The sequence below is a fragment of the Podarcis bocagei genome (genome assembly GCF_964188305.1).
Source record: "Podarcis bocagei genome assembly, chromosome: 13".
Classification (NCBI taxonomy): domain Eukaryota; kingdom Metazoa; phylum Chordata; class Lepidosauria; order Squamata; family Lacertidae; genus Podarcis; species Podarcis bocagei.
This window is the reverse complement of record NC_138138.1, coordinates 57,799,515-57,826,431: the sequence shown is the minus strand read 5'-3', so window position 1 is coordinate 57,826,431 and position 26,917 is coordinate 57,799,515. Positions and strand designations below refer to the sequence as shown.

The 26,917-nt window shown below is 54.5% G+C and overlaps 4 protein-coding genes across 16 annotated transcripts in view; 2 read left to right on the top strand and 2 right to left on the bottom strand.

Annotated features, from left to right (window-relative positions):
• LOC308572642 (uncharacterized protein) overlaps positions 1 to 26,917 on the bottom strand; it is a 200,854-nt gene that overhangs the window by 127,240 nt on the left and 46,697 nt on the right. The gene's annotated exons all lie outside the window — the stretch shown is intronic.
• Positions 1 to 26,917, top strand: part of LOC308572645 (uncharacterized protein) — a 223,035-nt gene that overhangs the window by 162,909 nt on the left and 33,209 nt on the right. The gene's annotated exons all lie outside the window — the stretch shown is intronic.
• On the top strand, positions 133 to 8,038 carry LOC308572668 (autophagy-related protein 16-like). Of its 4 annotated transcripts, XM_081168946.1 has the most exons (9): positions 133 to 225; positions 2,285 to 2,378; positions 2,848 to 2,923; positions 3,121 to 3,194; positions 3,441 to 3,671; positions 4,783 to 4,845; positions 6,223 to 6,378; positions 7,361 to 7,433; positions 7,521 to 8,038. In XM_081168946.1, exons 1-9 carry the CDS (start codon positions 135 to 137, stop codon positions 7,707 to 7,709), a joined length of 1,047 nt encoding a protein of 348 aa, XP_081025072.1. In that variant the 5' UTR covers positions 133 to 134; the 3' UTR covers positions 7,710 to 8,038. The 4 variants fall into 4 exon arrangements, with proteins under 4 accessions (XP_081025072.1, XP_081025071.1, XP_081025074.1 ...); XM_081168945.1 differs by lacking the exon at positions 133 to 225 and having other exon boundaries at positions 1,328 to 2,378; XM_081168948.1 differs by lacking the exon at positions 133 to 225 and having other exon boundaries at positions 1,328 to 2,378; positions 6,282 to 6,378; positions 7,521 to 7,702.
• On the bottom strand, positions 8,031 to 26,596 carry ARRB2 (arrestin beta 2). Its single transcript, XM_081168938.1, has 15 exons — positions 26,440 to 26,596; positions 23,958 to 23,988; positions 21,642 to 21,702; positions 20,817 to 20,861; positions 16,842 to 17,038; positions 16,363 to 16,422; positions 16,105 to 16,172; positions 15,301 to 15,436; positions 13,935 to 14,019; positions 13,676 to 13,748; positions 12,825 to 12,962; positions 11,100 to 11,183; positions 10,248 to 10,330; positions 10,061 to 10,115; positions 8,031 to 9,030 (listed from the first exon to the last, which is right to left on the bottom strand). The coding sequence occupies exons 1-15, from the start codon at positions 26,460 to 26,462 to the stop codon at positions 8,934 to 8,936; spliced, it is 1,236 nt and encodes a 411-aa protein (XP_081025064.1). The 5' UTR covers positions 26,463 to 26,596; the 3' UTR covers positions 8,031 to 8,933.

Genomic DNA, 26,917 nt, shown 5'->3' with positions numbered 1-26,917 from the left:
GCATGCGCCCGGCAGTCAAGAACTACGTCTCCCGGCGTGCGCGGCGCTCTCTTGGCGGCACGTGATCCGGGGCGGGAGGGGCCGCGCAGCCCTTCTTCCGTCTCCCGTCGTCCTCTTCGCGAGGGGGCGGGGCCATGCCGGGCGCGGGCTGGCGGCGGCACGTGCGCGCGGAGCTGCAGCGGCGGGAGCGGCGCGCGCGGGGCCTGCGGCTGCTGCTGGAGCGACGTGAGGGGCCCGGGGAACTCCCCGCCACCGGGCTGGCTTCTTCCCTGCGGGAGGGGGGGGCTCGGCTGGGGTCGCCCTGGGCAGCGGGCGGGGGCCACATTCCCCTCCGGGCAGCCTTCCGGGGGCCACCAGGCCAGCTGGGAGCTCCGCCCAGCCCTCTCCTCCGTTTATTATTATTATTATTATTTATACCCCGCCCACCCGGCTGAGTTTCCCCAGCCACTCTGGGCAGCTCCCAATCGAGTGTTAAAAACAAGACAGCATGAAATATTAAAAACTGCCTTCAGGTGTTTTTAAAGAGAGGGTAGCTGCTTATTTCCTTCCCATCTGGTGGGAGGGTGTTCCACAGGGCGGGCGCCACCACCGAGAAGGCCCTCTGCCGCCTTTGAATTGTGCTCGGAAACGTCCTGGGAGCCAATGCGGATCTCTCAGGACCGGTGTTATGTGGTCCCGCCGGCCGCTCCCAGTCACCAGTCTAGCTGCCGCATTCTGGATAATCCATCTCCCGCCCTTCAGCCTCATTGGCTGCCCCCCAGTTCCGCCATGACCAAAGGGGGAGAAAAGCTTTCCTCTCTCCACTTTCTCCACGACAGTAATGGTTTTATCAGCTTCCACCATGCTGCCTCTGCCTCATCTTTTCTCTTGACAAATAAGCCCCCCCCCCATGGTCACTTTCAACCCCCCCGTGACCCTCACATGAAGGGCAGCATAGAACGCTAATAAATAATAAGAGTAACTTTGGTGGCCCTTTTCTGAACCTTTTCCAACTTGGCAATACAGTGGTGCCCCGCAAGACGAATGCCTCGCAAGACGGAAAACTCGCTAGACAAAAGAGTTTTCCGTTTTGGAGGTGCTTCGCAAAACGAATCTCCTATGGGCTTGCTTCGCAAGACGAAAATGTCTTGCGAGTTCCTGCGGGGTTTTTTTTCCTTCCCCCCCTTTTTCTAAGCCGCTAAGCCGCTTATCAGCTGATCCGATAAGCCGCTAAAAGCCGCTAATCCGCTAATCCATCAATGGGCTTGCTTCGCAAGACGAAAAAACCACTAGACGAAGAGAATCACAGAACGGATTCTTTTCGTCTTGCGAGGCACCACTGTATCCTTTTTCAGGTGAGATAACCAGAACTGCACAGAGTTATTCCAAATACAGACACATCATTGATTTGCATAACATCCCTAATTATGCCAAGGATCCCTGGTGTGGGGATTGGCCTTTTTCGCGGCTGCCACCCCCTGGGCCCACACCTTTCGGAGTCTGACGATGATGTTTTCTGGTTAGAGAGAAACTCTGGGAGGCTATAAAGCAGGGGCAGAGAGGCGTGAAGCCTGGCAGGAGTTTCAAGGGCCAGGGAGGAAGGGCTGGAGGGCCGCTTCCCTGCCATAGAGTCGGAATAGGATCTTCTTGGCTCTCTGCCTGGTGCAGAATCCTGCAACTGCTACAGCAGCCCTCGCCTCCCTGGCGCTTCCAGAGGTTGCGGGACTACAACTCCCAGCAGCCACCAAGTGGATGGAGGCGGAACCACAGCACCCGCTGGCTTGCATGTTTCCTTTGCGGTGATTCTGGCACCGCAGCGGGTTGGGCTGGATGACCCCAGGGCCCCTTCTGCTGGCAACCATTGCCTTGAACATCAGAAGCACCTGCTGGAGGGGCCAAAGCGGGGCCCCCAGCCCAACGCCCTGATCTCACAGCAGCCAGACAGACGCCTCTGATGGGAAGCCACCTGGCAGGATACGAATGCAAGTGTAGCTCTCCCCCCCATTTCCACCAAAGGGCCTTCATCCTCCCTAGTAGCCACTGACAGGCCTGTCCTCCGCTGTGAAACTGCCCAATTCCCTTTTAAAGCTGTTCAAGTTGGTGGCCATTTGCTACCTCCTGTGGGAGGGAGTTCCGCAGGTTAACGGCATGCTGGATGACAAAGTTGCTTTCTCTCCCCAGCCTTTTGAGAGGCAAGCGAGGCAGTGGAGGCCTAGGGTGGGGCTGCCCTTTCTAAAAGCCCCTTTCCCCAGAGACCCCCTTCCTTCCCAGCCCCCTCCTGAGACGCTCCTTCTTGCTCTTCCAGATGAAAAGCTGTATGGCCGCCTGGACGCTCTGCAGACGCTGCTGGCAGCGGCGGAGGAGGACGGGCAGTGGCCAGGGCCAGTGGGGTCCTGCCGGTGAGTGCACAGGGTGGGGTGCTGGTGTGGGGGGGAAGGATGGGCATTTGCTGAACGGGGGGGGGGGCAGTCCTCTTCTGGCTTTTTCCTTCTTTTTTAATACATTTTTATTGATTTCTCAACATCAATTCCAACAGTCATACAACATATCTTTTCATCTTATACAATTCTTTAGACTTCCGTTAACACCTCTGATGATTTTCCATTCTTTATCACTTATTCTGCATTTCTTAATTCCTATATTGCATTTAGTCATCCTTAACTAATAACTCTTTTCATAGTCTTTCTTGTAATATTTCAAATAATCCACTTTACAAAACTACTAGCGCAATCTCTTCATCACAATTACTTTTCAAATACATCATATAATTTACTCCAGTCCTCTGAGAATCTCTGATCCCGCAGGTTTCGAATCCTTCCTGTTAGTTTATCTAATTCTGCCTAGTCCACCTCTTCTGGCTTTTTCCAGGGCCCCCCAGGAAGTGGCCTCCATCCGGGTGCAGCAGGAGATGGAGCTGATGGAACTCCGGAAAGAGAGAGAGGAGGTGAGTGGAGGCTCCGCGAGGGCCTGGATTGGGGCCAGCTCCTGTGGCTCCGTCGGATTAGGGAATTGTTTGAGTGGGAGGGGCTCCCCAGGGGTCATCTAGCCCAACCCCCTGCAGTGCTGGAATCTCAAGGCTGGCATCTCTGATTGGGGTGCAATTCAGGAGAGAAATAAATAAGTGCTGCGCTTGCTTTGCAGTTGTGCCAGCGTGTCGCTCTCTTGACGGACATCCTGAGGGAGGCGGAGGCAGAGAACAAGGAGCAGCGGGCAAAGTAGGAGTCTTGGTCTCTCTGGCCCCCCAGGTGTGGGGGGGGGGCTCGGCCTTTTAAAGAAGTTGGGTGCAGCTGGTTGCGTCCCGGCATTTTTTCTTCCTCTGTCCCCCCTGTCTTTGCTGCAAAATTCACCAGGAGGCCCACAAAACGTTAGAAAATGAAATCTTGCATTGCCGGGGGTTGGTCTGGATGACCGTGGGGTGTCCCTGCCGGCTCTGGAATCCGGTGCTTTCTGCCCCTCCGCAGGACGAGGCGCCTGGCCCAGGATCTGGCTGCCCTGACCCGCCGGCACGAGGAGGCGCAGTGCCAGGCCTGGGCGCTTTCCCAGGAGGCCGAGGGGCTGCGCCGGGAGCTGGCTGAGGCGCAGGGACTCCTGCAGGAGGCGCAGCGGAAAAGGGAGGAGCTGGAGGCGCGCTGGGTGCGCGAGAAGGCGCTGGAGGCCGGCCGGCTGAACCAGGCCAACGAGCAGCACGACCGGTGAGCAGAGGGGCTCTGTCCGGAAGGATGCTCAGGCGGGGGGTTGGGGAGGAGCAGTCGCACCATGGAAGCCAAACGGAAGTCCATTCGACTTCCAAAACATTTGGGAACCAAGGCCCGGCTTCCGATTGGCTGCAGCAAGCTCAATACGATACAATGATCTTTATTGTCATTGTCCCATACAGAACAACAAAATTGAAAAATCTACATAAGACATTCCAAACCCAACAAGCCTGCTATCCCAACCTGGTTAGCCCCCCAAAAACTCTGGTACAGTGGTGCCTTGCAAGACGAAAATAATCCGTTCCGCGAGTCTCTTCGTCTAGCGGTTTTTTCGTCTTGCGAAGCAACCCTATTAGCGGATTAGCGCTATTAGCAGTTTAGCAGCTATTAAAGGCTTGGCGGCTTAGAAAAAGGGGGGAGGAAGCGAAAAAAATCGCAAGACTCGCAAGACGTTTTCGTCTTGCGAAGCAAGCCCATAGGGAAATTCGTCTTGCTAAGTGCATCAAAAAACGGAAAACCCTTTCGTCTAGCGGGTTTTTCGTCTTGCGGGGCACCACTGTACCCCATTTTTAAATACAATATACTCCCATACAGACTCCTTACAATGCGTTTGGAGCCCCGCCGGATGTCCGGGTTCTTTTGAACCTTTGCAAACCAGAACACTCACTTCTGGGTTTGCGGCTTTCAGGAGCCAAAACTTTTGAGTGCCAAGACATTTGGGTGAGAATTCATATCCTGCCCTTTGTCATCAGGTGTTTGGGCAGATCACAGACTAAAACACAAGATAATAACACAAAACGAAACTGCAAGGCAATAGACACAGGGTGCTAGTTAGCCAAGGGCCGGGGGGGAAGAGGAAAGCTTCTGGCTGGTGCCTTAAAATGTGTACTGGGGGGAGGCTTTTTTTGGAAACACCTCCCCCCCCAAAACACACATACAAAAATGAATACATTTTTAGGCCCAAATTGAAAATAGTCCAGGCGCCATTCAGAGAGCCCAATTTCCGGACGTGTCCCACCCACCCCCGTTGACATTGCACTCTGTTTGCACGAGGCTTTTCTTCCCTGAAATCCACTGCAGCCCCGACCCCTTCTCTCTCCCCCCCAAGGTATCAGCGGAGAGTCCGGCGCCTCCAAGAGAAGCTGCAGGCGGCCAGGGAAGCGGCCAGCATGTGAGTCCGTCTCCTTTTCCTGAGGGAGGGCAAGGGGGTGTCCCTCTCTAGTGGGGCTGCCATCCCCGCTCGGCCTTGAAGCTCCCTGGGCCACTCTGACACACAGCGCGGAGTGGAACTGCGGAACTCCCTCCCACAGGAGGCAGCGGTGAAAGGGGGAGACGAGGCAGATTCATGGGCCATCGGTGGGTCTGCTCCGTCTCCACAATTGCAGGCGGCTCTGCTTCTGAATCCCAGTTGCCGAAGCCACGCAAGGGGAGAGTTGCTCTTGCGCGCGGATCCTGCTTGCGGGTTCCCATGATAGGCGTCTGGCTGGCCACTGCGAGGCCAGGAGGCGGAACTAGGTGGCCCCCCGTTGCCCTGATGTCCTTTGGGAACCTCCAGCTCCAGAGGCAGTCTACCTCCATTCCTCAGTTCCTGGGGGCATTTGGCCCCTGGGAGAAGAGGAGGAGGGGCTCCCCTTGGGGCCTTCCATGGGGGTTACCAGTCCTGGCACAAGGTTTTGGGGTGCCTTGCTCCCCCCTTTCTTTGTGATGAAGGGGGCAGCTGCTTCAAGGCCTGCCCTAGAGGGAGGGGCCATTCCCAGCCCTAGGAAGGTTTGGGGTTGGGGTGCTTTGAGAAGGGAGGGGGGCATGCTGCACCTCACCCTTCATCATGGCCCCAATCCAAGGAGTCCTGGGGGGCACCCGGCTTTCCCCCAACCATCTCTGGGCCCTGAGCACCTGTGATTTTCAGTGGGGAAACCAATGGCGGCCCCTGAAGCTTCCCGGCCCTTCTCTATGGACCAGGCCCTTAAAATTAGTAATAATAATAATAATAATAATAATAATAATAATAGAATTATTCTGTGTCAGTCACACTGGGATCCTGCATCTTGGCTGACCACTCTGTGTGTGTGTTGACCCCGGGTCTGGTCCTTATGTCTTAAAAAATAAGAGAGAGCAGCAGGATAAAAATGCAATTAATAAATCACAGAATTGAAAGGCTGGAAGGACGGCGGGGGTCCTCTGGTGCAGCCCCTTCAGGGCAGGAATTGCAGCTGAAACATTCATGGCAGACGGCCGCCAAACCTTTGAAGTACTGTAAAAAAAATTAAACTTATTAGTGTTTTTTGCAACACTTTTAAGTTTCCTGTTTTTTGTAGACTGCTTAGAGATGTTTTTAATATATTGAAATCACTCAATTTACTCTGCTTAAAAACCTCCAGGGGGGAGAGTCCTAGATTGAACGTTTTGTTGTTCACGGTTTTAAATGTTTTTAATTTCCCTCTGGGGGAAAGCAGGGTGTCGTTTTCTAAGAAGAGCCACTTTGCAGAGGCTGGCCCCGCCTTCTGAGCAGCAGCTGCCTTTGCTCTGAAAGACCCCCACTTTTTCTTAGGAAAGTGGGGCACCCCACTGCCTGCCCCCAACACGGTCTGCCCCTCTCTCTCGACGCAGGATTCCCAGGCCGGCAGCTGCAGAATCGTCCCCCAGCGACAGCACCTTCAGCACATCTTGCGAGGAAACCAGCGCAGAAGGTGGGAGCAGCCCAAAGGTGGGTGTGGCGGGGGGGCATATTTAGTCAAGTAATGTGCACCCCACCTCTCAGGCGAGAGATTCTTCCAGGGCGGAAGGTTTCTAGGAAAGCATCAAACTGCATTCTCGTGCCATTTGATAACAGTTTGTTGCGATCTTGGAAACAACCAAGGGGACTTGGTAGATCATGAGCCAATGGTGTGACGCAGCAGCAAAAACGGTGAATACTATCCTAGCTGCATCAACAGGAGTGTCCAGATCAAGGGAAGGAATAATACTGCTTTATTCTGCCTTGGTCAGGCCCTACCTGGAGCCCTGTGTCTGGGCATCACAATTTAAGAAGGATGTTGACAACCTGGAACATGTGCAGAGCAGGGCAGCCAAGATGGAAACCAGGCCTGATGAGGAATGGTTGAAGGAGCTGGGGGAGTTTAGCCTGGGAAAGAGGAGACTGAGAGGAGATAGGAGAGCCCTCTTCAAGGATCTGGAGGGCTGCCCCATGGAAGAGGGAGCAAGCTGGCTTTCTCCTGCTCCATATAAATATTAATAATGTATTATTTATGCCCCGCTCATCTGGCTGGGTTTCCCCAGCCACTCTGGGCAGCTTCCAACAAAATATTAAAATACAAGAGTGTGTCAAACATTAAAAGCTTCCCTAAGGAGAGCTGCCTTCAGATGTCTTCTAAGTCAGGTAGTTCTTTATTTCCTTGACATCTGGTGGGAGGGTGTTCCACAGGGCAGGTGCCACTACTGAGAAGGCACTCTGCCTGGTTCCCTGTGACTTGGCTTCTCACAGGTAGGGAAGCGCCAGAAAGCCCTCCAGAGGAGAGGACTTGAGGCAATGGCTTCAATTTACAAGGAGATTCCAGCTAACGTCAGGAAGTACCTTTCTTTCTTCAGTTTGGGTGGCTGCCTGCCAGGAAGGCCCGAGCTGCGATTCCTGGGGTTCCCTCCCCACTCCTCAGTCCCGCGGTTCCTAGCGCTCCTTCCCCTCCTTCTAGGTTTCAGAAGCAGGACCAGCAGAGCCCAGCCCCCCTCGGGCCTCATCCCCTCTGGGTCAGCGCGCAGCTGCAGGTACCCTTCTCTTTCCTCTCCGGGGCGTCGGTGGGGCAGCAAACTTCCTCCAGGTCCTTAACTTGGCCCCCCTCTTTCTTGCTGCAGGTCCAATTCTCGAGGCAGCCCCCGCCCCGTGAATGCAGCATGGCCCTTTCCAAGAACATCTGCACGGCCGTCGGTGGGCTTGCTCAGTGGTCACAGCCCACTTGCAATGGCCACCAGGCTCGTGACCTGGACCTCGTGTGTCATGGAGAGCGTGCTGGTTGTGTGAATTGCTCAGGAAAAGGGGGCTAGCCACACCCCACAACCCTGGAGTCTACAAGTTTTTTGGGGGGCAGGGGTAGCGTGGCCTCAAGGCCCCCCCCCAGGGTTGGGCTGCTACCGAAAGCCCCACGTGGCTCTTCTTCTGTGGGTGGGGGGTCTTCCTTCTTGCAAAACCTGGGGGTCAGGGAGCGTCTGGCCCCACAGCGGTGCAGCAAGAGGGGGGAGTCCTTGCTGCAGATCTGAGAATCTCTGGCAGGGGGGCTGCTATTTTCACAGGAGCCCCCTTTCCACTTCTCCCACACCCCCTCCCCGTTTTTAATGCTCAAACCACTTAATAAAAACTTCCAGGCATCTGTTAACCGTTTTTTAATTTTCATTTGTTGCTCTCTGCTCAGACAATGTAGGAAACAATAATGGCCTTTTTAAAATTTCTTTTTACACGCATTGCCTGCCCTGCACCTGTTTGTACAGGGGGGCAGGCCTGCAGAGTGAGGGGGGGGCACGACTGGGCACAAAGCACAGAGGCGTTGGCACACACCTGCCCCCTTCGGCATTTGGGGGCAGGGGGAGGGGTCCCCATTCCCAGGCAGACGGGCTCAGCTCACACCCCCACGGCCAGCAGAGGCACATCTCCGGGGGGTGGGGGCTTTTTTGAAAAAGAGAAGGGGGGGAGACAGACAGAAGAGGCCTCCCAGCCCCCACTGATTTTTTTAAAATGGAAAGAGGAGAGAGTTCAACTGACCAATTGTTTTCCCTAACCAGTTAAAACAGCATTTAAAAATAAGACATTTATATAAAGAGCAGGTGGGAAGAGGGGGGGTTGCCCAGAGAGATTAGACACACACAACGTGGTGCTTTCGGGGGGGGGGGGATACGACAGTCAGACGATAATGCCCAATAAATGTTCCAGTGCGTTAGACAAAAATTTGGGAGGGGGGGACGGACGAGGACGGAGGCGTTAAAATCCATCTGTGGAGAAGATACGCAGCAGCAGATAAAGATTAAAAGCTGGGGGGGCAGAGGAGGTGGCGGCCCTCCCCCCTCCATTTTTAGTCACATTAAAAGCCCCCCCCCCAAAATACAGCATGAAGACACAAGGCGGGGGGTGGTGATGGCTCCTATAAGGAAGGAGGGGGGGTAGAGGATGAGGCGACATTCGTACGGGGTGGGGGGCCATTTCTCGTCTCTTTCCTCTCTCTCCGCCCCCCCAACTTGGCTGGACCTGTGGTGGTGAGGGGGGGTGTTCCTCCCTCCCTAGCAAAAATGGTCGTCGTCTTCCTTGTCGTCCTTCAGCCCCTTCAGGCGCAGGCGGGCAAAGTCTTCAAACACAATGTCGTCGTCCTGCCCGTAGCTGCGGGGGGGGGATGGGGGGGAGAGAAAAAGGAAAGGAGAAAACGGGGGGGGGCAGAGTCAGGCTGCTTTGGATATGCACAAAAACGGTGGCTTTTCTTTCCCCTTTGCACCCGTAAAAGACCTGCTTGTTTCCCTGCATTCCTACATCCCATAATTTCCTCGCTCCGCTTTTCTGCAGCAACAACCCTGCCAGGTGGGCTGGGGCTGAAAGGGAGAAACCGGCCCCCTCCAGACCCCCAGCCAAGCAGAGATTCGAACCCGGGTGCTCTGACCACTGCACCACACTGCCGCTGGTAGCTCTCTGAGTAAGACCCAGAGGTCCAGCTCCTTTCCTGGGGGCCTGGACACAGGGGGCTGAATTGGAGGGGGGCCCTTGCAGCTGTCCCCTCCTCCTTGTGGGTTCTCCTTTCCGTTCCCCAAATGCTGACCCAGATTCTCCACTTTTAAACCCCCACCCCTCAAGTGTTAGATGGGCAATGCAGAAACCCCGTAGAAGTCCTCAAAGGGGGTTTGTGGGCTCCCCCCATATTATCCCTGCCCTATATTAAAAAAAAACCCCAAAACAACCATTCCAACTAGCAGAATAGAAAATTCAGGGTGTTGTAAGTTCTAAACTAGGACTGGGGAGCCCATTGGGTGACTGGGGCCCCCAAACCTCCCTCGCAGGGTTGTCGTTGGGGGGGATAAGAAGGGGAGGGGGAGAACAAGGCACATTCCCTTGAACAACCTGGGAGGAAAGGCAGGGTATAAATGCAGTAATAAATCATATTATTTGCTTTGTTTTTATTGCGCATTTTGGGTTTCCATCTTGTGTTCTTATGCTGGGAACTGCCCTGAGTTATACGGATGAAGGGCGGTATGAAAATAAGTAATACTACTAAATAATTGGGCCAATATATGGGATATAACTAGGCACAGAGAGAGAGAGACCCTCTGGGCCCAGCCTGGCTCCCCCCCCCCTTCCCGAGAGCGGGGCCTTGTGGGTGCTGGCCTCTGAGCCCCCAGGGAAAGGGCCAGACTTGTCTTACTTGGTTTCGAACTCGATGAGGTTGGTGTCGACGGGGGCGTCCGTCTCGGGGGCGGCTGGAAGGGAAATGGGAGGCGTGAGGTTCCTCTTCCCACCCTGTGAAACCTCTCCCGCCCCCCCCCCTTCCATCAAGCGCAGCTGCCTCTGGGGTGGGAGGAGAGGGCCTGCACCCCGACTCAGAGACTTACCCAGCGGAGGCTGCAAGGAGGGCGAGGCCTGGTCGGGCGGCTTGGGGTGCATGAGGACGAAAGGCAGCTCCACGGAAACATCCCTGGGGGGCAAGAGAAGATCAGGAGAAGAGCCTGCGGCTGGATCCGGCCCAAGGGGGCCCACCTGGCCCGGCAGCCTGGCCTCAAAGGGCCAAATGCCCCCTAGGACCCGGGAATGGAGGTAGACTGCCTCTGGACCTGGAAGCTCCATACGGACATACGAAATGGATGAGGCTGGTCCAGCGTCCTGCCCTCACAGGGGCTGAACAGGTGCTATATGTATATATGTATATGTATTCATATTTAGTTATTTAATCATTTTGCATTTTGCATCTATACAACTCTTGATCTTACACAGACTTCCCGACTTATCTTCCACTGGCATCCTCCTCCAAATCCTTGGTTTGCTATAACTCCTTGGGGAGATTTTGCAGCCTACATCTTTGCGAACCCCAAATATTGCTCGATTCTTTTCGTTCTCTTCTTTTTAGGTTGATTGGAAACACACACATGCCTTTTTTTTTTTTTACTGTTGCGACTTGTCGACTGTAACTTCTGAAAGAACCCCCAAATATCCACTTACCTGCAGTGCCAAGTGCCTGTGATTTATTCTAGCCTAGGTGTGTGTTTGAAAGTGGGCAAGAGCCGATGCAAAATCTAACCAAATTTAAATGTGCTTGGAGCGATCGCCCTGGTGCTTAACTCTGCTACTAGAGAGCAGGAATCTCTCTTCCAAACATATCTTTACAGCAGACGAGTTGGGATTTTTTTGGGGGGTGGGGCGTGGGACAATGAGAGCAGAAGAGCAACCCAACCGATGTTCATACTTACCCTCCCCGGGACACCACCAGCTTGACCTTGACCCGGTAGGAGACCAGGATGCCCAGGACCTCCTTGTTGGCACCCTCCTTCACACTGCAATGCCAAGGGAAAAGAAATGGGGGGGTCGCTCTGGCCTGGAAAGACCCCGCAAGGAACAAGGCCTCCCCTTTTCCCCACGCTCACATTTCTTACCCCTTCTCACCATGCATGCATTCCTCCTGTGCCACATAACAAACCAGTGTTCTCCAAACTTTTGGGGGTCCCTTCGGCCCCCTCAGTGCCATGAACTCACCCCCCAGTGGCCCCTCCCCTCCCAAAAGCATTGTTAAGAACAGCAGTTTTTTGCATGAGCCCCTAAAGGAGATTCAGAGCAGGTAATGGCCAAATGTTCAAAATCCAACTGAAACTTAACTCTGTATTTTACTTCATAAAATTTACCGTATTTTTCGCCCCATAGGACGCACTTTTTCCCCTCCAAAAATGAAGGGGAAATGTGTGTGCGTCCTCTGGGGCGAATGCAGGCTTTCGCTGAAGCCTGGAGAGCGAGAGGCATCGGTGTGCACCGACCCCTCTCGCTCTCCAGGCTTCAGGAAGCTATCCGCAAGCCTTGCAAGCCCGGCGGGAGGTCCCACAGGCTCACAAGGCTTGCGGGCAGCAGCCTGCAGTCCCCGCGAGTGTCCGTAAGCCTTGCCCACCCGGCAGGAGGTCCCGCCGAGCGCGCGAGGCTTGGGGCGGCAGCCTGTTGCCCGAAGCACGGGGAGCCCTCCGGAGGGTGCCCCGTGCTTCGGGCAGGTGAGCGCAAGGCTTGGGGCAGCAGCCAGGGCGGAGGGGGGAAAATAATTTTTTTTTATTCATTTCCCCCCCAAAAAACGAGGTGCGTCCTATGGGCCGGTGCGCCCTATAGGACAAAAAATACGGTATATACCGCTTGATTGTAAGAGGAAATGCCACAGAGAGGTTTACAAAAAGGATCAAACAATATGTCACTAAAATTACAAAACCACACCACAAGCACAATTTAAAACCACAGCGGAATAGACTGAAACTTGTGCAAACGCGTCTCCACAGGCGCCAAAAAGAAGACAGTGACGGCAACTGTGGGAGAGGATGTCAAGAGGCAGGGGGTTCCAAAGTGCTGGTGCTGCCACTATTCATTATTAACCAAAATTATTAATATTATTGATTTATTTATGCCCCACCTTTTCCCCTGGAAGGACTTAAGGGCGGTCAAGCAACCTCACAGAGAAGCTGGTCCCAAGCTGTTAGAATCACAGCCTCGTCAGACTGGCAGAGACCCCAGCGGTCATCTAGTCCAACCCCCTTTTAAGGGCTTTATATACTAAGAGTAACACCTGGAGCTCGGCCCGGGAGCAAATGGGCAGCCAGCGCAAATCTCCGAGAAGCACAGGTGTTGTGTGGCGACTGGGTCTCCCCTCCTGTCAGCAACCGTGCTGCAGCATCCGGCCCCCTGGGCAGCCCCACGGAGAGCCCCTTGCAGTAGTGAGCGCAAGCAATCCAGGGTGAGCAGCTCTGCAATGTCCGATATGCCCCGCCCCCTTGCCTCTTAACACGCCCCCCAGGACCCTCCTGCCCTCTCCCCCCCCCCCCGGGAGCTGCAACCCCTGTTTGGTCCCTCTGCAGTCCTAAGATCCTTTAGCCGCGATTCCTGCACACATGCGGGGGGGTTGGACTGGATGACCCCTGGGGGTCCCGGCGTTGAATTGCCGGACTCACATGGTGGAGGAGGCCAGGTTGGTGTCTTCGTGTTTGAGCTTCCCGTCCAGCGCAAGGCCCCGCTTCTCCCGGTTGTTGCTCAGCAGCGGCGTCAGCGTGTAGACCTTGCAGAAGGTGGAGCTGGGCGCCACTTGGTCGCTGGCGGAGGAAGCCAGGGAGAGAGGCGTCAAGGTCCCTGCCGGCCCAGCGCGGCCCGCCTGGCAGGAACGGCGCAAGCTGCTTTCTACTGAGTCAGGCTGTTTGCCAGCCCACATCCTGCAGGATTACCTGTGCTGTCAGGCAGGACCCTCTTGGGGCTCGAACCTGGGAACGGCCTGCAAGGCAGCTGCTCTAACCACTGAGCCCCCATTGCAAGCAGGGCTGCAGGGGACAGCGTCAGGCCAGGGCCAAAATAATAATAATTATTTATTATTTATACCCTCCCCATCTGGCTGAGCCCCCCAGCCACTCTGGGCAGCTCCCAATCGAGTGTTAAAAACAAGACAGCATGAAATATTAAAAGCTTCCCTAAACAGGGCTGCCTTCAGATGTCTTTTAAAAATAAGATAGCTGCTTATTTCCTTCACATCTGGTGGGAGGGTGTTCCACAGGGCGGGCGCCACCACCGAGAAGGCCCTCCGTCTGGTTGAGACTCCGGCATTGCAGAGGGTTGGGCTGGATGACCCTTGGGGATCCCACCCAGTTCTGGGATCCGATCTGCAGGAGTCTCCTCCACTGGAGTCTTTAAGGAGAGAAGGGCGTCCCCGAACATTTTGATGCTTGGGGAGACGACGAAGGCAAGGCTGAGTTTTCCGAAATCACCCACCCCGCGTCCCCCCGCCCCAATCCCGGTTCCGAGGCTGGAGACTTACTCCTGTTCGACTTGGGCCACAGGGCACTTGTACTGGGCGGTGCTGAAGAGACAGATGTCCGCATATTGCCGCACTGCAGGGTCGGGAGGAAGGAAAAGCGTCAGGGGACGTCCGGAGGAAGCCAGGTCCAGGGAGTGCCAAATGGGGGGGTCGGGGGTGGCCCTCAGCTGGCTGCTGGTCCCCCACACACCCCCTTTTTTCCAAACCAGCAGAACCCCCCAAAGCGCTCCCCCCGGCTCCACAGACCCCCCTTTCCTACCGGACACCTTCACTTTCTTGACACTTTTGCTGGAGTTGTTTGTGACGTGAACGTTGACGCTGATGGGCTCCCCGTGATAATAAAGCTGGAGGGGGGAGAGAGAGAAGGGGGGTCAGGCTACAGGGCCAAGGGCGGGCCCCCAAAGGGAAGACCCTCTGGGACCTGGGGCCTCTCTCTTGCAAACCCCCCCAAGGGGCACCGTCCCCCCAAATCATAGCGGGGAGCATCCACCGTGAAGCTGGTGACCCCAGAAGGACAGGGAACCTGCAACCATTGCTGCCAAGAGTCCCACATTCGCAAAAGATCCGTCTTTGGAACTCACTGCCTCTTGACGCCTTTTTTCAGAGCCCCCTAAAAGCTAAAATACTCAGGGGAAAATATTCTCTTGAACTGCTAGACACCTATTGTATGGAACTTGACAGTCGGACAACAGATACTTTGTTTGGATACGTATAGTGATATTTGGAATGAGTTTGTAAAGAATGTCTTATTAGGTATTGAACAGCTACACTTGTAGTGAGGGGGGGGGAATATTTGATCCCCTGCTAAATTTGTTTGTTTGCCCCCTGACGAAGAAGTGACCAGCCCATAATTTTAATGGTAGGTTTAATGGGAGGGTGTTCATCAATCTCTGACTTTTGTCTTCTGGGTTTCTGGGGGGTTTCCTGTTGTTATTCTGTCTCTCACAGCTACAATAAACCTACCATTACAACTGTGAACTGGTCATTTCTTTGTTGGAGGGCAAATGGTCAAATTACCAGGGGGATCAAATACTCCCCCCCCCCCCGCATCAGGGATACAACATCATTTATTTCAATGTATGGAAATGTACTGATTTTATTTCCGCATCTTCTTTCTCACGCATTTCATTTTTCTCTGCATCTTCTTTCTCACATATTTTCTTTTTCTTTTATAAATAAAATTGCTCTAAAATAATAGTAATAATAATATATTATTTCTATGCCGCTCTGGGTGGCTTCCAGCAAATTTAAATAATCAAAATTATCAACTATGTTAAAAAGCAGTGATTTGCTCAGACCAGCCTGAGGAGACTGGTGGGAGTTTTAATCTGCCTTAAGGGCCTTTCCCCTCATTGCAGCAACATGCAGGGGGGGCACTGGGGGGGTGCAACTATTGCTCGGGGCAGGGGGGAAATTGGGACTAGATGGGGGCTGCTTTTAAGAAGGCCGGGCGCCCAGGGATTCTTGAGCTACGGTTCACACCTTGCAGGGCGTTGAGCTACGACTCCCGGATTCCTGACTGGTGGCGGGGGTCTGCGGGGGTCTCAGTCAGAAGCACGTTTCACACCCGCCCGCCCCGCAAATGCACCTATGTGCATTGCAAAGCCCCCCCCCCCAATAAATACCTCCTTGTCGAGCGAAGCCTCGAGGTGCAAGGAGCGGTCGGACATCAGGAAGTGGCGGGTGGTCTCGGCCATGGGCTGGGGGCCGGGCTTCTCCGGGGCATATTGCACTTTCCGGATGACCAGGCGGACGGAATTCCTGTGGGTCGGGGGGGGGCAGGAAGGGAGAACGGTTGAAAGAGGAGGGGGCTGCGGCCCAGGACGCCTGGGTTCTCCTCAAGGCAAGTGAGGAGGGGGCGGTTCAAAGCCCGATTAATCCGTTGCACGAACAGAAGCCCCCCCTTTAGGAATCTCAAGGTGACTCTCTTCCCCACTGCAACCCCACAACAACCCTGTGAGGTGGGCAAGTCTGAGAGAAGGGGGCCAGGATAATGGGCAGTATATAAAGCGAGCAAAGAAATAAACAGCAAAGAATTAAATACAGGGTCGGGCCGAACGCTTCTCCCTAGAGAAAGGTATTTTCTGGCCTGAACTGGACGTGCTGCCAGGGATCCGAACCCAGAGCCCGCCATGGGCAAAGCAGGCGGAAAAGGGGGCAAGGGGCTTCACAGGAAATGACACGGCCTTATCTTCCTGCCCCACAGCCTTCCCTGATCAACCGCAGTCCCTGCATAGCGGGGGTTGGGCTGGATGACCCCTGGGGGTCCCCTTGTAACTCTTCCCTTCTAGGAAACTCCCAGAAGTTGGGCAGGGAAGACTGAGCTACGTAACACCCAAAATAACAATAAATCTGTGGGGGTTTTTTTGCAGTTTCTCAGCCAAGGGACTTGTCTGCCCGTGAAGAGCAGCCCTGCAAAGCTGGCTCACCTTTTGTGAATCTTCTCATCTTGAATTTTGGCACAAAAAGCCCGGATCTCAAAATCGACGCCGCAAGCCTGGAGGAGGGGGGAAACAGGCGGGTCCCTTAGTGACACTGGCTGTCCTGTCTCCCCCACCACCACCAGCTGCCCCATAAGCAGCCTCTGCCCCATATGCTGCTTCCAGGGCAGAAGCCACACAGTCCCATCCTTTTCTTTCCCCCGAACCCCCAAAATCTGCCCCCCACCCCTTCAGAAACCCCCCTACCTTTCCTGTGTCCTCTGGACCCGGCTGCAGCGTCACAGAGCAGGGCAGGTTCTGTGGGATCTGTGGGGCGCAGAAAGAAAAAGAGCAGTGCCAAAGTTTCCCCCCTCGACTCCAACTTTGGGGTCACCCACATGGCCCCCACCCCAAAGACTTCTCCGAGTCCCTGCCCCCCTCCCCCGCTTTCCTCCCTTGCCACTTTCTCCACCCCATGCGCAGAGACCAGAAACTGAGGTAACAGCCCTGCAGAACTCCCTGCCACTGGAAATGCAGCAGGCGTCTCCCACGCCAACTTTCAAAGCCAGGGGTTGGACTAGATGTCCTTTGGGTTCCCCTCCAACCCGACAGCCCTTTGATTCTGTGACAGGGGAGGGAAAGGAAATCATAGAGCCACGGAACTGCAGAGAGTTGGAAGGGGGACCCCCCAAAGGGCATCTAGCCCAACCCCCTGCAATGCTGAGTGGGCTTGGTCCCTCTCTTACTATGAAGCTGAAGGGGTGGGCGTTGGCCCCCAGTTTCCGCAGCAGCCGCTCCTGCAGGCGGGTGAGGGGCTCGGCGGTCTCCTCGGGGGGCGGGAAGGCCTGCCAGGAGGCCAGGAAGAGGTCCTTGCGGAAGGAGAGGCCCAGGACGTCCAGGTCCTCTCGGCCGTAGCGGAAGGCGCAGGTCAGCGTCACAAAGACTGCGGGGGGAGAAGGGGGACAGGGTCAGGCCCCCCAGTCCCACAGCGCAGGAGCCAAAGGGAAGGGCAAGCGCAGAAAAGGGGAACGGGAAACAGGAAACTGTTCTCTCCCCCCCCCCCAAAGATGCAACCCTGGCATTTAGGATTTTGCGGTTTTGCAGAAAGCAAGGGCTTCGCCACTTCTGCTCGGTGACGGAAATCGGGGGGCGATTCCGCCGTGACCAACATAACACGTAATGTTTTGGTTTCTTCCAAGCTCATGTTTTTTTGAACTCCAGGGGACCTCTTTGCGTGCAGACGGACTTCTCTGCAAAAATGACTAAAATGCTTTCTTGCAATTAGAAGGTGTGTTTGACAAGATGTGACTGTGACAAAGGTTCTGCAACCTCAAGAATTGACCTGTAACTTGGATAATGGTTTTCTCTAAAAGTTTATTATTATTATTATTATTATTATTATTATTATTATTATTATTATTATTATTATTATTTCAAACTTCCTAAGAGCTATCAGATGCCCGACGCTGATACTATGGTCCAAACTGCAGGTCTAATGCTTATTAAATTCTCAGGGAAGGAATTATGACGGTCCTAAAAGGAGGTTTCAAATGACACACCCTCTTCTAAGTTGCAATGTTACGTTGGTCACAAGAAATGCTGAATGTATGAAACCTTTCAGGTAACATCTCACCCCGTTACCTTAATGCTAAGAACCTCAAAGAAGAGGGGGAAACCATACCTTTTCCTTTTCCTATGGGGAGGTGTGCGTGGCCAACGTAACATGCTCAAGCAACGCAATTTTCCTTGCCCGCCAGGCATCTGATCTCTGCCCCTAGCATGGCACTTCTTATCAGTTCCCCAGAGGAGGAAGCAAAACTATCAGTACAGTCCAGGGTCGTTAACCTACTGTCTCGTTTCTCTGGCGAGGTCTTGGGCAGAAATTAGAGAATTAGAGAAATTCTGAGTCATCTTCCTCTCACACTCCCAGCTGCTCTAATCTTGCGCAGAATGACTGATAATCAAACTGTGAACTGAATTATCTTCGGGACGGTGTAGGGAACGTGTTGGCCACTTGTGAACAGGAAAAATGGGTTTGTAGGTTGACCGTTTTTTCACAGAATTACCCAGATAAGTTTCCTCTGCTGCCCCCCCCCCCCCAAGCTCTTCAAATGATCAGACACTGGGCAATTTGGAGCATCTTAAGGACTGGAGACTGGAGGCCTTCTCGGTAGCGGCACCCTTCAAATGTCAAGGAAATAAACAACTATCTGACTTTTAGAAGACACCTGAAGGCAGCCCTGTTTAGGGAAGTTTTTAATGTCTGATGTTTTATCGCATTATTATTATTATTATTATTAATAATAATAATAATAATTCTGTTGGGAGCCACCTAGAGTGGCTGGGGAAACCCAGCCAGATGGGCAGGTATAATTAATTATTATTATTATTATATATTATTATAAAAAGAGAGAGAGAGAGAGACACTCATTTCCAGGCATAAATGTAAAGTTTACACCTGCTTTTACTTCCCAGATTAGCCCTGCTGGGCTGCCATCAAGCCCTAAACAGCTGCCAACTTCACTGGCGTCAGGAGCCGGGAAAATCTCTTTTCTGAGAGCGGGAGAACAATACTTCTGTTCTCTAGGCTGCCGGTTTTAACTTTTTCTCTCTGAAAAGGCTTTCCTGAGCTTGGCGGGGAGTGTGGGAATTAGACAGAACAAATCTTCACCCATTTGAATACCATCTTCAGACGGCACAATTGGGATTTTGGGAATTCAAAGGGCTTTGCTTGCAAAAACGACTTAAAATGGCACAGAGACGGGTCTCCTGCAACTCTCTCTCTGTAGAAATTAATGTGGCAGAACTCTGGAACTGCCTGCCTATTGATATCGGCCTTCAGCTGAACACTTTCTGCGCCCGATAAAAGCAGTTTCATTTCGAAAGTCGATGCGAGTTTTAACCTGCATCCAGACTTTTGCCATTTCGACCTTTCGAACGTTTTAAATTATTGCTGTTAATTTTTCCCATCGATAATTTATTTTCAGAGGATAATATTCTCTTGAACGACATACCTACTATATGAGATTTGGCAACGTGATTAGATTTGATTTTCTGTGCCCTTACTAGGGTCGAAAGACGGACCTTGATGCATTGCGAAGATGTAAGCCGGCCAGATGGACAAGGTATGAATAATAAAATTATTATCATTATCATTAATGTACGGCTCCAATTAATCAATAGATTGAAGATCTGACTATCCCTGCCGTCAATGAGCAGATTGCTTAGAGATGAGATTTGGAACTCTTTTGTAAAAATACAGTAGGTTAAAAATTGTATTAGAAATAACTGTTTGGATAACATCTCTATTAGGTAAGTATATATGTAATTGTTAACTGTTATAGCGATATACTGCACCCTGAAATAAAGAGTTATTTTCCGTTTTTATTTTTGTAAACCGCTTTTGAGTTTCTTTTTCTACATGCAAGCAGGTCCCAGAGTGAAGCAGTTAGAGCGTTGGGACCTGGGAGAGGCGTGGGTTCAAATCCTCCCACTTGGTCACGGAATAAGCTCCCTGGGCGTGACCTCTGAGCCTGGCCTCCCTCACAGGACTGTCGTGGGGATTCCCTGAGGACTAGGACCTGGGAGGAACCAGGGTTCAAATCCCCACTCGGCTTGCTGGCTGTGACTTCAATAAATAATTATAATAAATTTTTATTTGTATCCCACCCTCCCTGCCAAAGCTGGGCTCAAAGCGGCTAACCACAAGTAAAAATGAGGATTGGTTTGAGAAGATACTGAATTATTTGGGTAGGTCTGAACAATTTGGGGCAATTAAAATGTTAAAACGTTAAATAAACCTTGTGGAGGGAGGAGTGTTAAGGTATATAGAAGTGTACATATGGCTGATTTGAATATGTTATTGAACATTATTGAATATGTATATTATTGAATATGTATATTATTGAATATTGTATACCCAATATATCAGCTGCCTGGGGGGTTTCACTGTTTGTGGTTTGGTGGTTGGTAAAAAATAAAATATTTAAATAAATATATTTTTTAAAAGAAACAAGTAAAAATAGCACAGTGTACCTAAAATCACACAGTAAATTAATTAAAATACATTCTAAAATCAGTTCAGAATCAAATTAATGGCAACCATTGGGCTAGAGTTCTGTGAGGATTACCAAAGGCTGTGCCTTGGCCAAAGGCCTGGCGGAACAGCTCTGTCTTGCAGGCCCTGCGGAAAGATGCCAAGTCCCGCAGGGCCCTGGTCTCTTGGGACAGAGCGTTCCACCAGATCGGGGCCATGGCCGAAAAGGCCCTGGCTCTGGTTGAGGCCAGCCTGACCTCCCTGTGGCCCGGGACCTCCAAGATGGTTTCGTTTGAGGACGGTAAGTTCCTCTGTGGGGCAGACCAAGAGAGGGGGTCCCGTAGGTACGAGGGTCCTGGGCTGCATAGGGCTTTAAAGGTCAAAACCAGCCCCTGGCACCTGACCCTGTACTCCACCGGGAGCCAGTGGAGACCTAGCCTCCCTTTCAAGGTTGTTGTGAGGACTGGATGGGGGGGGGGGGAGGAGACAGGACCACGCAAGTCACCTTGAGCTCCTTGGAGGAAAAGGTGAGATTCCTGCCTTGAAGGGGGTTGGAGTAGATGACCCCTGGGGGGCCCTTCCAATTCTATGATTCCACAAAATGCACAATAAATAAAGGCAGACAAGTAGAAATCAGTGTCCCCCAAATTCAAGCACCGGCCCCCCTCCTTGCCCCCCTGCTTACCCTTCCGGTCCTTGAGGTATTCAGGGTCCACCAGAACGACACCATCTGGGGGGGGCAGAAAAGAAACGGGGGGGTGAGGGGGGAGTGCAAACCTCCATGAGCAGAGTATTAAGTCGTTCCTGTTATTCTTCTTCCTTATTGATAAGTTTATTGTTTATATTGGTGGGGGTGTTTTAAAAATAAATAAAAATAAAGCAGTGCATAAATTTCATGGAATAAACAAAACGAAACCAATAAAGTTAAGATACAAAAAGCTAAAAGCTGACCCTATGCCATTTTCAAGGTGTTTGGGGGGGCACTGTTTCGTTTCAATGTGCATTTGGGGTTTTGGTCTTGTAATTTTGTGCTGTGAACTGCGCTAAGATCTACAGCTGAAGGGCGGCATCCAAATTTATTCAGGTATACCTCTATGAGCGACTATCACTGTCGAAAAATCTAATCAAACTCTAACAGAACTGCAAGAATATTTGAAAGCCATGCCTATTAAAATACGGTTACGTGTAATTAAAAACAGCAGCAGCACAGCGCTATTAAAGCCCTTTGCTTTAAAAAAGACCCGGGTTCAAATGCTCTGACTTGGAAGCCGTGACCCCCCCCGGGGGGGTGACCTCAGGGACCCGGCGCTGCCTTCCTGCAGTCTTAGCCACCTTGAGCTCCTGGCAGGAAAATGAGGTGGTCTAAAGGTACAGTTTTTAAAATGACAATTTCCCCTGAATGGAGCCGGGGGGGGGGGACTTCGATGCACCCCAAATAAATTGGAAGGGCCCACCCCATAACTCACTTTCCTCTTCTCCCCCCTTGCAGCCCCGGCTGCCCCCCACTCACCTACGGGGTCCACTCTGTCCAGGTGGTCCACAAAGTCCCTCTTGCCCAGGTAGACGGTGAGCTGGGGGGAGGAGAGGCAGACCCTTGTTAGGTGGAGATGAGAGGGGACACCCCCTCCAGGGGGGCATCTCTAGGGAAACAGCCCCTCCCCCCAATCCAACATGGCAGGGGTGGGCTAGATGGCCCTCGGGAGACTCCCTGACTCTACAATTCTGGATTCCCTGGGGATTTGTAGGCAGACGTCGGGGGGGGGGGACGGCGTCTGTCAGGGATCCTTGGTTACGGCTCCTGCACACCAGGGCGTTGCGTCACTCCTGGGGGGCCCTTCCAGACCTACAGCTCTCCGATTCTGTATCGGTGGCACAGACAAGGGTAATAAAACACTGGAAATGCCCAAATCTTGTGAAATCAAGTGTCTGCCCCCCCCCACGCAGCCAAGCCCCCCCCATCTTCTCCTCACTGCCCCCCGACCTGGAACTGCCCCCCTTAAGCTCACTTCCAGCCCCACCCTCCTCCCCCAGACCAAAATCCATAACCTGCAAGTGCCTTTTGGGGGGAAGAAGCTGCAAGGAAGGACCCCCCCCCATCGCCATCCGCCAAAGACCCCCACCTGGCTGCTGAGCTGCTTCCAATAAACCCGCACCCCCCGAGGAGGCACCTCGCACCGGATCCAGTCCAGCTCCAGGGGCTCCATCCTGCCCTCCCCACTTAGCCCGCCCCCCAGCCCCAAACGCTGTTTGGCCTGCAGCGCTTTCTGGCTGCCCTACCCTGCCCGGAGTCTGCGTTGTGGGTTGCCCCCCAGGGAGGGAGGGGGGGAGGCAGCATCACCACGGAGACGCCGGGAGTCCACAAAGCGCGTTGGAGGCTTGGGAGGGACCCCAGGGGACATCTAGCCCAACCCCCTGAAAGGCTGCAAGAACAGCCAGAGGATCCCTGGCAGAGGGGCAGCCAGGCCTCTGCTTAAGAACCTCCAAGCAAGGGACCCCCAGCGGTCATCTAGCCCAACCCCCTAATAAACCAGGAGAGAGAAGGGGGGCAATAAGGGGGGGGAGAGAGAGAGAGAGAGAGAGAGAGAACACATGTGGTTGCCTGCCTCCATCCTTGCCTCTCAGCTGCCTTGCCCAAGATGAGGATTCCAGCCAGGTGTTTAGAAAGCAGGGCTGGCAGCCCCACACACCAGGTTCCTCGCTGCCCCCACCCCAAACAAAAGGCCCCCCCTGCACCCAACAGTGGTTTTCTCAACCCCTCAAGACCACCCCCGCAACCAGCTCAAAAATTGAACTTTCCAGTTCATCACCTCCGCACCCTCCCTGCAAAGTGCGGGGAGCCCAACTCTCCTCCTTCAGCCCCCCTGTAAAGCCAGCCCCCCCATCTGCACCTCTCCCCCCCTTCCCAAACCCATCAGCAAAAAGAGAGATCTTTGAGGTGGGGGGATGTTCTTGTGCAACTAAGTTTATAAAATCAATTTATAAAGAATGCAGAATTATGCAAGGAATGAAGAAAGTGGGCAGAGAAAAGTTCCCGCTATGACATGCAAGGAAGCTGAATCTTGGAAGACGCAGGAGAGAGAAAAGTCCTTCTTCATTCAGAGTTGAACTGCGGAACTCCCTGCCACAGGAGGCAGCAATGACCCACCAGCCTGGATGAATTTTAAAAATCATGGAGGAGGGTAGCGGATGGACATTAAACACGATGGAATAGGCAAAAGCTCTGCCTCCGGAGGCAGCAAACTGGAAACTCCCAGAGGGGAGAAGCTGCTCCTGAGTTCGAATCCTGGATGTGTGTGTGTTTTGCATCTGGTTGGCCACTGCGAGAAGAGGCTGCTGGGCTGGGTGGGCCTGATCCACCAACCAGACCCTAACACAAGAGATCCATTTTGCTGGATGTGGTGGGGAGAGGGGGAGCGCCACCCGCAAAGAACGAGGGGGGGGTGTTTATCGGGCGACTGACAGGTGGGGGGGGGAGAAGCGCAGAGCAAGGAGAAAGAGAGAGGCAGCGGCTGGCGGGACTCAGTTCCTGGTTCGAGAGACGCGCTTGCCTGTTGGGGAGGAAGGAAGCTGGGAGGGGGAGGGCGGCTGACAGGAAACCCACAAAGAGAGAGATGGCGAGGGGGGGGGGAGAGAGAGGAGGCCACATGAATAAACCGTTAAACGTGCCTTTTTGGCCCAGGCACCAAGCTCAGAGGATTTGGGCTTGGCTGGATTTTGCAGGAAATACTACTGCTGACGTTATTATTATTATTATTATTTGTACAGCACCCATCGGACTGGGAAGGGGGTGTTTGGAGGAGAAGCCGGGTGAAAGGGGGTCACTTACTTTGCAGTTGGGGCTGGACTTCTTGAAAACCCTGTTTTCAACAGCAGAGAGGGAGAAAGAGGACAAGGCAGTTAGAATAAGTGGGGCCCGTGCAGCATCTCCCCCCCCCTACAAGTGGGACCCCCCCAAAGAAACACCGTCCCTCCCACCACCCCCTTCTCCTCTCCCCACCGTTAAATTATCCAATGCTCCAATGCTCAGGCCGGCTCCCTCTCTCCCCCAGGAACAGAAATCCACCACCAGCAGGGCTTAGTACAATGTGTTGCCGTGGGAACCGCATCAGGACCAGGTGCCTGAGGGTTGCCGCAGCAACGGGAGCAGCTGTCACCCTGTTGTCAAGGGGTTGAGTGGGGAGGGCAAACTCCGCTGGGGAACCTCTTTTCCAGCCTGGGCATGGCGGGGGGGGGCGGGGTCGAGCCCAGCAGAGACAGAGGCTGTCGCTGGGGGTCCTGCCAGCTCTGTGGTGCCCACACGGGCTGGCAGCTGCTGCTCTCTGGACGGACCCAGGCCGGGAGTCTCCCCCAGCCTGGAAATGCCATCTGCAGGATTTGAACCCGGAGCGGGTGCCACTGAGCTCACAAATCGCAGCCCCCATGAGCCCCATCTGAAAAAGTAATAATAATAAACCAGGCATCTCTTTCCTTGCCCCCCCAATCCAAACTTTTGGCACAAGCGCTCTGAGACCTTAAAAAGAACTGGATGGGGATGCAGGAGAATTTCAGAAGACGCTGCCCTTCTTCCAAATATCCTGTTCTCCTGGGGGGGGCTCTTGCCCCAAAGGGGGAGAGAAAAGGGGTGGGGGACAGGCTCTTAGGACCCCTCCCCAGAACCGTCTCCTCAGAAAAGGCCAATGTTTCTACCTCAGAATCTAGACTTGGAAGGGACCCTGTGGGGTCATCCAGCCTCACCCCGTGCAATGCCTTGCCCAAGGAGAGACTCAAAACCCATAACCCTGAGAAGAAGAGCTCTGCTGCCTGGGCTCTCCTTCACTGGAGGTTTGTAAGCAGAGGTGGGGGGGCAGCTGCCTGCCGTGGATCCCTGCACTGCAAGGCGTCGGGGGGGGGGGCCTTCCAGCTCTGCAGCTACAGGGCTCCCCGTATAACCCCCCCCTCACGCCTCCCTGCCTGCACTATGGAAGCCCAATGGAGGATTCATCAGGGCAGGAAAACCGGGGAGGCAGAGAGACCCTCCTTTCTCAGAAGTTCAAGGGGGGCTGGCCATCACCGCAGGGAGCGGCGTTGCATCCTATTGCATGTTGGTGCATCTTATTGCATGTTGGTGCAGAAACCTCTAAGGGGGGGGGCTGGCAGAGCGGAAGAAGAGCTGTCCAGAGGGACGGCGGGGGCAGAGCAGAAAAAGTTATTTACACCCTCTTCCAAATGTCACCCTGCCGATGACTTCCTGTTTTTGTGCAGAGATGGGGAGGCCAGAAACTGCTTCCTTATGTTTTCGTTCTCCCCCCCCCCCCCAGTGCAAAGCGCTCTCTCCCTCAGCGCAGCGCTGGAAAATCACCCCCTGGGGGGCTTTGTGTCTGGAAGAGAGTTGAGGAAAACAGGCATAGTGGGTAGAGTTCAGACCTGGGTAAGATTACCGCCCACCCCCCAAGGAGCCTGGGGTGCTGCCCCCGCCTTGCAGGGCTGCCGTGGGGGTGGAATGGGGGTGAGGGCCCTGGAGGGAGACGGGTTCGAGTCCTCCCACTTGGCCATCACGAAGGGGGCAGCCAGCGTCTGCCTCTGGGCCTCGCAGGGCTGTTGTGAGCGTTGAAGAAGCACCTTCAGCTCCCAGCGCAGGGTAGAAATGCAACTAATAAACGGGAATAACCGCCCTGGCCGGGTCCGGCCCCCTCTCAGCTGCGGGTCCAGAGGCCAGTGTGTGTGTGTGTTGTGTGTGTGTGTGTACACAGGCAGACGTGGCCGGCCCTCCCTCTCCCCCCACAACATCTGGGGCTCTGGTGCCAACTCCCGCCTGGCTCCAGGAAGAGGTTAATAGCCAACTAATAAAAGTAAATAACGGAGAGGAAAGAGAGAGAGAGAAGGAACTTCTCTTTTCTGCCCCACCCGAGGCAAAGGGGGGGGGAGGAAGGACACCCCCTCAAGAAGCATTGGGAAGAGACATGCCAGCTGGCAGGAGTCTGGGGGGGAGGGGGGTTCCCCCCCCAGGGGAAAGGGCAGGAAAGCCTTTGGGTGCTGGGGGGTTGCCAACCCCCCCCGCCTGGCTCAGGCACGGCAGCCCCCCAGGAGGACTGCGGGGTCAGGGGCCCCCCTCTTTGCAGCCACCCCCAAAAAACCCCCCCGCCCTCCTGCGCAATCTGGGACCCGGACGCCTGGGTCCTCGGGGGGAGCAGGGGCTCCAGCCAGCGGCCAGGACACCTGGGTCCCCCAGAGGGGGGGCGCTTTGGTCAGGGGGCGGAGGGGGGGGAGTCCGGGACCACGGGCTCCTCCTCCTCCTCGGGGGGCGCCCGGACGCCTGGGTCCCTTCCTACCTGGTTCCCGCCTTCTCCCCCATGCCGCCGCTCGCCTTCCTCCTCCTCCTCCTCCTCCTCTAGTGCTCCGGCCCCGAGTCCGGGCTGCAGGGCGGAGCGGACCCCAGTGAAGCCATGGCTGGCCTCCGGGCCGCGGTCACGTGGGCGCCTGGGCAGCCAATCCCAGGGCCGGCCCGGGAGGCGGGGTGGGGGGGCGACGTCACGGGCGCCGCGGGAGGGGGGCGGGGCGGGAGCGCGGGCCGAGCATGTGCAGAGCGCCGCCCGCCCCCCCCTCCGCCCCCCCCCGCCCTCTGCACGCGCCCCGAGGCCCGGGCGGCGGTTTCGCGGAGCCCCTCCCTCCCGCGGGCGTTTCCAGGCCCCCCGGCGCTCGCTTCCCGGCATGCCTCGCGCTCCTGCCCGCGCCTGCGCCCTGGGCCCGGAGGGGGGAGCGCGATGGCGGCGGCGGCGGCGGCGTTGGCGGCCTTGTCGGCGGGGTCGG